Raw genomic sequence first — 12017 nt, 5'->3', positions numbered from 1 at the left:
CATTAATAGATCACTAATAAAGCATTAATAGATCACTAATAACTCATTAATAGATCACTAATAACTCATTAATAGATCACATCCAGACTCAGTTTATAAATATACAAAACAATGGAGGGTAATATTTTAATATTTGCTGCCTGTATAAAATATAAATATTAGGTGATGCCCCTGAACTCCCAGCATCAAAGAGGACTCGATGTGGACGAGGACCAGCCGGGTCAGAACCAGCCGGGTCACTGGTCCAGGTCGTTGCCGTCGCAGCTGGGCGGTCGGTACCAGGCCCGGCAGAAATCGCGGATCCGGCCGCAGGCCTCCCGCATCAGCTCCTCTGGAACCGTCAGAACGACACGGAAGAAGTCTGGAAACTCGAACGCCTGAAGCCAGAGGAAGAGCAGCTCTGCCTGGCGTCCTCATCATCACTTATAGATATTAATGATTATTGATGACTGACTCACCGAGGCGGGCAGGCAGAAGACGGACTGCTCCGTCACCAGGCGCTCCGTGAAGTCCACATCGTTCTGAAACTCTGGGAAATGGTCCATTTCAATCCCAACCTGCAACAACACACCGCGTTCTGTTAGCAGAGGCCGCTTCCACTTCCTGCCGTCACTTCCTGCCGAGAGGGCCTTAAATGATGCTGATGCCACCAGGTCTGATCCAAACTCTGGTCCTGCTGCGGTTTCGGCTTCATGACCAGCAGAACGACTCTGGTTAAATCCAGAAGTGAACAAACCAGGAAGTAAATCTCAGTATTTTCATCAAGTCTGTGCTTCTTCCCTCAGACTGATGATGACCTCAGGCTGACCTCTACTCACCATCAGGTACATGGCTCCGGACGGCATGACGGGGTGGAGGCCCGGGACGGCGCTCAGCTCGCTGAAGCAGATCTCTGCGTTGGACTGGAGGAAGAGCACAGACTCATCTTTAACACATTCCGGTCAGAGTGAGGCATCTGCCTGCTGTTGGCCCATCTCTGGGTGGAGGCGGCGCTAAAGCAGAGCCCTGCAGGCTGATTGGACCAAACTAAATGAATCTCTCATCACAGCAGCACCGTATCAAACTATGTAGATGTTTCTGGACCAAACTGAGGTTTTAAAATCAAAACGATCAGATTTTCTGGCCAGCCTCCAAAACAGGAAAGACCTGAGAACATGACAGTAGGGCTGAAACGATTCCTCGGATGGTTCGAGTCCCTCGATTATTAAAACCCCTTGATTAAAATGTTCCTGCCTGGAAGCTTCGTTAATTTATGTTTCATCATTTAGCGCCGTGTTTCAGCCGGGACATGATCTGCGTTGCGCGGAGCTCTGACTTCCTCTGAGTCGTTGGTGGAAGCTACGTGTTAGCGGCATAACGTCCAATCTGCAGGTTCGGCCCGCGGGGATTTTACTGATTGGTGATAATTCTGGGTTTTCATGGTTTTCGGGACCAATAAACATCCTGACCGGAGCAGAAAGGATGCTGGGAGTCCGGCAGCCTTTCTGCTCCGGAGCTGCTGGTTGGAGCCGAGGAGGATTTATACAGGTGAGCGGAGAGACGGAGCGGCGGGAGGCTGAGGGTTACAGGGCAGCTTTACGGACAAACCGCACAACAGCCCTACATGCCAGCAAATCACTGCTAGGAACGGCAGAGGATGCGTCATGCTGTGGGTCTGACTCTCTTTCAAAGGTTCTGGGTAGGGCTGTTGCAAACGAATATTTTAGTAATCAAGTAATCCATCAATTATTCTTACGATTAATCGGATATAAAAAGATAAAACATAACATTGGTAAATCTAACATAACAGCAGCGTTTCAATCAGATATCAATATCAGCCCCATTTAACTTTAACGTCATTTAGAAAACTAACCTGCAACAATAACAGCTCACTTTAAGTTAACCTGAAGAAAAGTTACAAAAATCTGAAATTCTATCCAATGTAATAATCAAGAGGCTCACAAATGGCCTGTTGGTGAGGAGGCCATTATAAAAACCGTCTATTGGTGGTCAGTGAGGGCAGCTGGTGGTCATGTTAGTGACGGGATTGGACTCCTGCACTCGTCTCCCAGGTCAGTGACGTCACGATGCTCTTCGCCACCCATTTGTTGAGACCAGGATGATATTTATTTTCCGGTACTTTCAGTAAAGCTACGCATCTAAAGCCTCCCGCCGTGTTACAGGTGAGCTCACCTGTATAAATCCTCCTCGGCTCCAACCAGCAGCTCCGGAGCAGAAAGGCTGCCGGACTCCCAGCATCCTTTCTGCTCCGGTCAGGATGTTTATTGGTCCCRAAAACCATGAAAACCCAGAATTATCACCMATCAGTAAAATCCCCGCGGGCCGAACCTGCAGATTGGACGTTATGCCGCTAACACGTAGCTTCCACCAACGACTCAGAGGAAGTCAGAGCTCCGCGCAACGCAGATCATGTYCCGGCTGAAACACGGCGCTAAATGATGAAACATAAATTAACGAAGCTTCCAGGCAGGAACATTTTAATCAAGGGGTTTTAATAATCGAGGGACTCGAACCATCCGAGGAATCGTTTCAGCCCTTTTCTGGGGTCATCAAGTCCCAGAACCTTTGAATCAACACAGAGGCTGATGCCACCTTCATCGTCATCAGTAGGAACCCAGAGCTGATCACCGATTAATGATCAATGTCGGTAAACTGCATCCTAACATAAAGTGTGAATTAATGTTCATGCCGGTCAGCAGGCTGACCTGCAGGCAGCTGATGGTGCTGCTGTAGAAGCCGGGCGGCGTGTTGTTCAGGATGCTCTCTAGCGCCCCCTGGACGACGGTGCAGGCTCCCAGGATGCGCTGGCTCAGCCTCACCAGGCCCTGGCGGATCTGAGGAGGTCACACAACAGCCGGGTCAGCAGCAGGTGGGGGTCGGTCAGCCTTTCTAACCTGATCGTCGGTTTGTAATCGGTAATTATAAACATATTAGACATTAAACCTGAAAACGATTTATCGATAAGCTGATCGATCAGAAGGAGGTGAAGGTGAAAGCGGGTCGGACCTCTGATCCGAAGACCCGGTTCCGGTCGTGGATGAGGATCCAGCCCATCCTCCAGCCGGGAACCAACCAACGCTTGGCCAAGCCGCCGCAGGCCAGAACTGGAACTTCGCTGCTGAGAGACGCCAGGGAAGGACTGTTGCATCCTGGGAAAACCTGGAGAGGATCAGAGCAGACGGCCATGTTGGATCGGGACAAACTGACGCCGACCATCGTCAGACATCGATCATCAATAATCAAGCCGACTGGCTCTCAGGGTTTCGGCTGTTTTGCAGTTTTCCAGAAGTTTGTTCCAGATTTGTGGCGCATAGAAGCTGAATGCTGCTTCTCCAGGTTTGGTTCTGATTCAGAGCAGAACCAGAACCGGTCATATTAAACATTAAGGTCAGAGGTCAAATGCTTAAAGGTCCACCGAGTTAGGCAGAGGCATCCAGAACCCGGGCTGCTCCTCTGGTTCTGGTTCTGATGAGGGGGAAGTGAGCGTGAGACGGCCCACTTACCACTTCCACTCAGAACCTGGTTCTCATTAGAGCCGGACCCGCCTCCCGCCCCATTGGCCAGAACCAGACCCGGTTACATAACTCTGCTGCTGCAGTCATAAAGCCAGTGGTTCTGTTGGACCTCAGAGCCGGTCCGGAACCCCCAACACAGAAACATATCTGAAACTGCAAAGTCATGCTGATCTGCTGCTTTTCACTGGCAGAAGCTCACATGGTTCTGTTGAACCCAGTGACCCGTCAGAACCGCCAGAACCTCCCAGCTGCTGGAAAAACCCAGGAATGTTGCTGACCCATGGCAGAACCGATGGAAGGTTCTGGTTCCAACAGGAGACCCAAAATATTTACGCTCTGCTAAACATGGCTGGGTCCAAATAGTTCACCAGAACCAGAACCTCTGACCAGACATCAGCTTGAAAAGAACCAATAAAGTCCAATCAGAATCGCCTTTGAAGGGAAACTACATGAAGTGGAGCTTATGGTCCATCAAACATCCGACCGCCGCACGCACTTAACCTTTGACCTGCTGGGGTCAAATGGGTGAAAGGAGGGGCTTCAGGTTAGCCTCCCTGAAACCCGGCGGGTCGCCGCCCTCAGCTGATTCTGGGGTCATGACCCCACCAAGCAGAGCCAGGAGCGCTGCCATGGAGACCAATGTGGCTGGCAGGTGATCCAGGAGGTGGACAGTCCGACCCGACCGACCCGACTGACAGCCCGACTGACTGACCCGACCCGACTGACAGACCGACTGACTGACCCGACCCGCTGCTACTCACCATGTCGCTGTAGATCTCATCTGCCAGAATGGGAACACGGAGCCTGGAGGCAACTGGAAGACAGAGGCATCGAGGTGATGGAACCGTTAACCCCTTCAGAGCCAGCTGCCCCGTCAGAGCTCAGCTCACCTGTCAGGATGTCCTGCAGGTGCTCCCGGCTGAACACGGAGCCGCAGGGGTTGGACGGGTTGGTGACGATCAGACAGGAAGTCCTCTCGTCCACCAGGCTCTCCAGGTGCTGCAGGTCGATCTCCCACGACTTCTCAGGCTGAAAACGCAGACGGGGTTTTTCTCTGGGTCAGGATTCAGTTTTAAGCCACGATTTGTTTCTCCTGCTTCAGGTTCAGAAAACCGATATGCACATTCCATAAAATGACAATAAAGCCAATAGACTACTGTGGTCCCATATACAGTAACATGCACTAAATAACTGCAGCCTCGCCAACAGCAGGTCACTGTTGATTCACTGTAATTCAGTTTAATGTAATTCACAGTTCAAACAGAAAGTAAACTGTGTAACTGACAGCTCAGGTTAGAGATGCAACCTGTCAACCCGAAACCATCTGGTCCGAGAGGAAGTGGTCACAGGAAGCAGCTTTCCTCACCAACAGATCGTAGAGTTTGACCTCGACGCCCATGGAGACGGCCAGCGTCTTATACAAGGAGAAGCCGGGCCGAGGGACCAGGATGTTGTCTCCTGGGTTACAGAGGACGCTGATGGACAGCTCAATGGCCTGACTGCAGCCGCTGGTCAGGATGACGTCCTGCAACGGAGACAAGCTAAGCTAACGGGCAACGGAGACAAGCTAAGCTAACGGCCAAGAGAGGGTACCTCTGCCTCCAGTGGAGCTTCAGGTCGGCTGTAGAAGTTTGCCACGGCCTGCCGGCTCCTCAGGTATCCTGCAGCAATGCAGAGATGCAGAGATGCAGCAATGCAGAGATGCAGCGATGCAGCAATGCAGAGATGCAGCAATGCAGCTGCGCCTGGCGCTGCGGCGTCGGGACCGTCAGGTCTCCAGAGACTCACCCACAGACGGAGCGTAGCCGTTGAATCTCTGGGAGTCGATGGCGTCCTTCATGGCCTGGAGGACGGCGGCGTCCGTCGGCAGGTTCCCAAACACGGTGGGGTCACCTGCCAGACAACCGACGTTAACATCCAGCAACATCCAACATTCAGACATCAAACGATGAGAAACCCGTTATTAATGGCAAACACAAAGTGTTCACATGTTTCACATTTAATGAATTTAACTTCTGAGTCTAATTGATCATTTTCTGATTTATTAGTCAGAGAAGAAGTCCGAGTCTTAGATCTGAGTCATAATTATGAAAATCAGGACTTTGGAGCTTAAAGTACCAGCTCATGTTTATTATGCAACGTATCCGTGGCAACCGCTTTACAGACCACGAGACCCACCGATGGACAGAGAGATCATGGGCTTGGCCGGGTTGGGGATCAGCTTCATCCCGTCCACAATGGCCCGGATCGGGTTCAACGTGTTGCGGGACATTTCCGACGGCTTCACCTCCCAGCGCCGCCTGCGGCTGCGCGGCTTGGCCGGAATCAGGCCGCCGGCCTTCCCACTCAAGGTCAGGGGTTTGCTCTTCATCTGAACCACGAAGGCCTGGGTGTCCATCCTGCAGGACAAGCAGCAGCAGCCGGACCAGCTGGCCTGTTAAACCGGAGATCAGCTGGAACAGAAACAATCCAGAAGCAGAAAAATTATCCACTAAATACTTTATCACTTTTAAGACAATGAATAAAAAAATAGGTCATATTTGATTTTTCTTCCACTCTAAAAATCACTGAATGACTTTAATATTTAAGACATAAAAGTAGATGGTCTAAATGTATTTATTAGTTATGTGTGAGAAACGTGGACAAGCAGCAATAAAACATTTATTAAGTAAAACTGATGCATCTCATGTACAGTGATCCCTGGTGTTTCTTGGTGGTGGCGTTCCGAGAATCAGGAATCCGTGCAGTAGTTACCTTTAGTTTGTCCAGTTATCACACAGCATCATTAAATGCTCTACATTTAAAGAACAAAACCTGCTTTCAGGTCAGCGGATGTCCGTGTTCATCCATTAATGTGACCAGGAGTCGTGTCACTACAGCGTCTCCTCCAAGCTGCTGCATCCACGGCAGAGCGATGGATCTCATCAGGCCTCTGCGCTGATTCTGCCCAGGTTTTTCCAGCAGGCATTCAAAGTTTTCAGCTTTCATGTCCTTTAAGCTGTATTACTTATTTAAATACCGTAACGTTATTGGCAGAGAGGTAGAGAAGAACCTCGGAGACCGTTTAGCCAATCAGGATGCAGAACACTGTGAAAAAACTGCACATAAACATCGGYGAACCGCGTTATAACCAGGGATCACTGTAGTACTTTAACTACATAATAAATACAACCTTAATTAACGTGTAATATATCTCGTCATTAATGATCAAACCTTCTTCCACATTTCTATTTATTTCTTGTTTTAGCACATAAGAGACTAAACTAGTCCAGCCAGTAATTCCTCCAGTCGTTAGGCAGGCTGGGAACACAAATAGTTTTTAGTTTGAACTCATTTGTATTTTTGTCATAAGTTTTGTTAATTTAAACATCTGCCATCATTTTATTTTGCTTATTTAAACCAAATATAATGTTTTGGTTCGTGTTTTAAAATCACTTTAAAAGGCTTCATAGCAACTCTGGCTTTTACCTCTGATCAAACCATGACGCTTTGCTGAATGATTTATAAAATATCTGAACTGCTGAGCACTGAGTGGACCGAGACTCTGACCTCTGACCTCTGACCTGGGCCTCTTCGGTTAAGATTGCAGCATTTTTTTATTCTACCGTTTGTTTCATCTTATTGCACGTTGGTGATCTGAATCTGGCAAAAGATTGTAGAAATGATTATTTTATCATTAGGATTTTTATCTGGGCCTCTGCTGTGACCCTGAAACATTCGGGTCGCCGTGGTAACGGGCCATCTTGGAGCCACTGCCCGAGTAATTAAGTAATTACCAGAGAAACTGGCATCCAGTCCAGCAGCATCAAAACTCTCTGCTGCAACATTCGAGTCAATAAATTACATTTTTATTAAATAACATTTATTTACATGAAAGCTCATGAAGTAGCCATAAATTAGCTCCTCATCCATCATTAACTGCAGCAGATCCTCATTCATTCACCGTCACCACTTCACCACTTCACCACTTCACCACAGTAAGGTAACAAAATCATTTTACCTGCTGAACGCTGCTGGAGAACCGCTCAGGATTTTATCCACCAGAACCACTGGAACCAGAACCACTAGAACCAGATCCACTAGAACCAGATCCACTAGAACCAGAACCTCTAACGTCCGGCTGCTGGAGAACCGCTCAGGATTTTATCCACCAGAACCACTGGAACCAGAACCACTGGAACCAGATCCACTAGAACCAGATCCACTAGAACCAGATCCACTAGAACCAGATCCACTAGAACCAGAACCACTAGAACCAGAACCTCTAACGTCCGGCTGCTGGAGAACCGCTCAGGATTTTATCCACCAGCTGCTTTTATAGATGCTGAGCAGCAAAACCTCCACAGACGCAGAGCTCCCATTGGCCGAGGCCGGGGGCCGAGCGGGAACGCCCCCCGCCCCCCATCAGTAACCAGAACCAGACCGGCTGCAGCAGTTACTGGGAGGGCATAGTGGCGGGTCTGCTGGCGCTGGGGGGCCGGCTGCGTTCGTCACGCGGAGGCAAACAGAGATCAGAGCAACAAGCTGCAATCGATTACAGTCTGTCGGAATGTAAGTTCTGATCCGGCCCAAACAGAACTTTCCATCCCTAGTTGGAGAAAGTAACAACCTGAACACAGCATTCATACAGTGAAGCAAGGTGGTGGCAGCGCCATGCTGTGGGAAGACGGATCAGAAGCTAATGAGGCTAACTAGCCTCTCCGGCCCATCGGGGGTTAATCTCGACCCGCTGCCCGGCCCGGTTCTGTTCTGATGAAATGACGCAACAGTTTGCTCTCTGCCGGCCGTCGACCTCGCAGCGCAAACAGAACCTCGGGTCAACCCACAGCAGCCGGGTCGATACCTGGCCCGTTCTCCGGTTCCCCACAGGAACCAACCGGACTCTGACCTCTGTTTCAGGGGAACAAATGTGACGCGACACAAACACACTGACACCACAGAACTCTGTTAATCAGGCTGGACCGGAACCAGGACCACCAGAACCACAGTAAATCGTCCCTGACCCAACAGCAGCTTCTGGAGGTGCCATCACCATAGCAACGGCAGAACAGGAAGTGAATACTTTCCCGACCCAGGTTCTGGTTCTGGTTCTGACACCAGAGACGATGTCTGCTTCTTCTTCTAACCTAACCTGATTGAGCCCTTCCGGCTGAGGCGGGTTCTACCGGGTTCTGGACCATCACCAAGCAGAGGAAGTTCAGTGTTTACAATCTTAAAAGTGCGGCATGTGTTTTTTCTTCCCAGTAAACCCAGTTGGTTGCTGGAACTGGGTCAAATGGGACTCTGATACCGGATCCAGGTCAGAACCGGTACTGTTTGGACCACTGCTGTGAGGTCAGAACATCAAAGCAGGTTCACTACTGCATTCAGAGTCTAGAACCAGAACCGGCCCGGTTCCATTTGGACTCTCCTTCCCGTCCTCAGAGGGAACCGGACCCTGCGGACCTCTGACAGGAATCTCATCATGTTGACATGAGGCCGGTAGTCCGGGTCTCTGCTGGCCCGGCGGGCCGGACCAGGCCGGCGGGCCGGACCAGGCCGGTCCTCCGGGTCGCTGACCTGGAAGGAGCAGCATTGCTTGGCGCTCAGTCGGGTCAGAACCACACACGGCTGCAAGCGGCCCAGAAGGGCTGAGGTTCTGGAGCCGGCAGGAGAAACCGGCTGGGATCTGGACTGAACGGTTCTGCTGGTTTGGGTTTCACAATGGATTCTGGTGGAGTTCTGATGCACACCTGGCTGAGCTGGGTCAGCCGGAACCGGTGAGGCCCGGTTCTGTAGGTCAGACGAGGGGGCAGTCCGTCCTCCCAGAACCAGGCCAGAACCTGCAGGTTCCAGGACGTTTTGGTCCACTGATGTCCGGCGGGCCCAAGAACCCGGACCAGAACCACAGGAAGCTGCTTTGACCAGAATCGCGGAGACAGTTTGAGACGGATTGGATCCGAGTCGCCTCGAGACATCCTCCAGCCGGACCACTGGAACCAGCAGGACGGGTCCAGCAGAACCGTCTGAGGTTCCGGGCAGAGGAGAGACCAGGTCCGCCGGCGTCTGGTCCTGAGACAAGGACAGAACCGGGGTCGGGTCGGACGGGACCGGGGTCGGGTCGGACGGGACCGGGGTCGGGTCGGACGGGACCGGGGTCGGGTCGGACGGGACCGGGGTCGGGTCGGACGGGACCGGGGTCGGGTCGGACGGGACCGGGGTCGGGTCGTCCTCAGCACAGCCTCTCAGGAAGTTGTCCATCCAGCGCTGGTGCTTGGAGCAGAACCGAGGGGACAGGGGAACGTCCTCCTCTTCCACTGGCCCTGGTTCTGTTCTGTCCTCTGAACTATTGGGTTCCCCAACATCTGGACTGGAACCAGAACCGACCTTCAGGACCCAATCAGCCCCAGGCCGTCCCTGTTGCGACGTCTCTGAGGGACAAGCATCTGGAGGACAGAAACAGAGACATCTGGACTGGCAGGAAGGATTGTGGTGTGAATACTCCTCAGAGTAGACCACGCATTGGCAGGACAGGCGGCGGCCATCTTGGAGAGGGCGTCCGTCCCACTCGGCTAAGCTAACAGCAGGAGATGCCCTCAGGGCTTGGAGGATAACTCTTCAGAAAGTAACATGAACATATTATTGTCATATATTGTGAATAGAATATTACTATACTGTATTTATGTCCATCAGGGAAATGTCAGCTAATATTACTGTTGGTGTGATTCCAAGATTCAGCTTCAAAGACCAACAGAGATTTTGTCAATTTTGAAGTTTTAATTATTCTCCAACATATACTTAGGTGATCTGACACCTGTCAGATTGCACTGACTGAATCAGCGATCGACCTCTCCAAGATGGCCGTCATACAGCCAATAGCTGAAGTTGCTCACCACACCGCAGCAGCTTCCTCCCAGCTAATGCGCTCTTCTCCTCCTCATCCTCAGGATGCTGATTCTTCATCATCTGAGTCAGAGTAATGAGACTCGGTTCGGGCCGGTCCAGGTTGGTTCTGCCACTCCAGGCGTCTGCAGGTAGCGTCCTCCGCAGCTCCTGCAGGTAAGCTTGCAGCCGCTGCTCCACCTTTTGGGCGTAGCGCTCACCGTAGCACTCCTCCATGTCGCCCTGGAGACGACAACAATCGTTCTCATTGGTTCGTGTAATCAACCAATCAACGGCTTTCTGGCTCAGTCATACAATGGACCAACACCAGCCAGTAGAAATAACAATAATCATCATCATCTTTATTGTCATTATAGAAACCATAGAGTCTCTGCTGGGCCTTCTTTGTCAGTTCTGCAGTGTTTACATCTCAGGCCAGGTTATCCATGATATGGACTCCCAGGAAACGGAAGTTTGACAACTTCTCCACCGGCTCTCCACAAATTATTATTTTTAATAATAGACCCCTCATTGGCTGCTCGGGCGCAGGAAATATGGCGGCCATCTTGGAGCGGTTGTCCCTCCTACTTGGCTAAAACCAAAACAGTAGAAGCCAGAAGGACCTCGCTGCAGTAAACAGAAAGGGGCGGGACAGACCACTGGCAGACTCATACCTTTGTGATATTCTCATTTAATGTAATTATATTAGTTGTGCTACCACCCCTCGCCACTAGAGGCAGCAGTAGACCTGAAACTAAGGAGCAGATTTAGAAGTGCACAGAAAGTACAGAATGTTAAAAAAAACTATGAGCTGCGCTGAAGTAAATAAAAGAGAGAAGTTCAAATACATGCTGAGAGTGAAACTCCTTCCTGAAGAGGAAGATACATTACAGATTTCAAAAGAAAATAAAAAAAGGAGACCACTTGTAACATAGGAAATAGCGCCCCCTTCACTTCCGGAATGCAATGGTCTCATTTCCAAATCAGGTATGATTTGGGGACTGACAGCGGTTCGTCCCGCCCCTTCCTGTTTGCTGCAGCGAGGTGGGCTTGGAAGCAGCCTCAACACTGCAAGTACACCTCGCTGCAGCAAACAGGAAGGGGCGGGACGGACCGCTGTCAGTCTCTTACCTTATTTGGAAATGGGGCAAATATTTGAAATCTGTTTATACAAAAACGTAACTGCTAGTATCGCTACTTTTCTTTTGTTTTAAATCTTGCTCCATTTTTATTAATTTGCCTTACTGTTATGAGTTTGTCTTTATAGTCTCAGCCATAGACGTTAATACGTAGACGCCTCATGGGGCGGGTCAAAGGTCATGGAGCGGGCCGGCCCGTTGCTGCGATACGTAACAGCGTCGGCCATATTGAATGTGGCATCTCTGCCAGTAGCTAATGCAGGTAAATGGACCGAACTTTATAAAGTGCCGTTCTATAAAGTATTTTAAGTTAATTTCTGCCATTGACACATTTTCTCACACATTAATATATTTGGCAATCAGAGAAATGACTAAAGACAGTTTCTAACTTTTGATGTGATTATTTAATAGTTTTGGGGCATTTCTGAATAAAGAGCTCAATGTTTKATTAGATATAAATTATTCTGATCATTTTATATTGAAACTGATGAACAGACTGGTA

The 12017-nt window shown here is 50.1% G+C and overlaps 1 protein-coding gene across 3 annotated transcripts in view; it reads right to left on the bottom strand.

Moving 5' to 3' along the window:
• Positions 1-39: 39 nt before the first annotated feature.
• The window catches only part of tat (tyrosine aminotransferase), a 17156-nt gene continuing 5178 nt past the window's right edge, over positions 40-12017 (bottom strand). Inside the window, exons 1-12 of one of the 3 annotated variants that reach the window (XM_008412713.2) lie at positions 10388-10458; positions 5694-5968; positions 5304-5408; positions 5109-5176; positions 4882-5040; positions 4406-4544; positions 4277-4329; positions 3007-3159; positions 2706-2834; positions 819-902; positions 459-557; positions 40-377 (exon numbers count right to left, since the gene is read on the bottom strand). In XM_008412713.2, coding sequence (XP_008410935.1) covers positions 237-377; positions 459-557; positions 819-902; positions 2706-2834; positions 3007-3159; positions 4277-4329; positions 4406-4544; positions 4882-5040; positions 5109-5176; positions 5304-5408; positions 5694-5913 — 1350 coding nt within the window. In that variant the 5' untranslated portion in view covers positions 5914-5968; positions 10388-10458 and the 3' untranslated portion in view covers positions 40-236. Of the gene's footprint in view, positions 378-458; positions 558-818; positions 903-2705; positions 2835-3006; positions 3160-4276; positions 4330-4405; positions 4545-4881; positions 5041-5108; positions 5177-5303; positions 5409-5693; positions 5969-6260; positions 6614-7515; positions 9941-10387; positions 10620-12017 lie in introns of those variants that run through there. The other 2 variants (XM_017305242.1, XR_001776687.1) reach the window with 2 other exon arrangements.

Source organism: Poecilia reticulata, linkage group LG6, assembly GCF_000633615.1.
Source record: "Poecilia reticulata strain Guanapo linkage group LG6, Guppy_female_1.0+MT, whole genome shotgun sequence".
NCBI classification, from domain to species: domain Eukaryota; kingdom Metazoa; phylum Chordata; class Actinopteri; order Cyprinodontiformes; family Poeciliidae; genus Poecilia; species Poecilia reticulata.
Note: the sequence above shows the minus strand (reverse complement) of the source record. Positions and strands in the feature narration are given on the sequence as shown.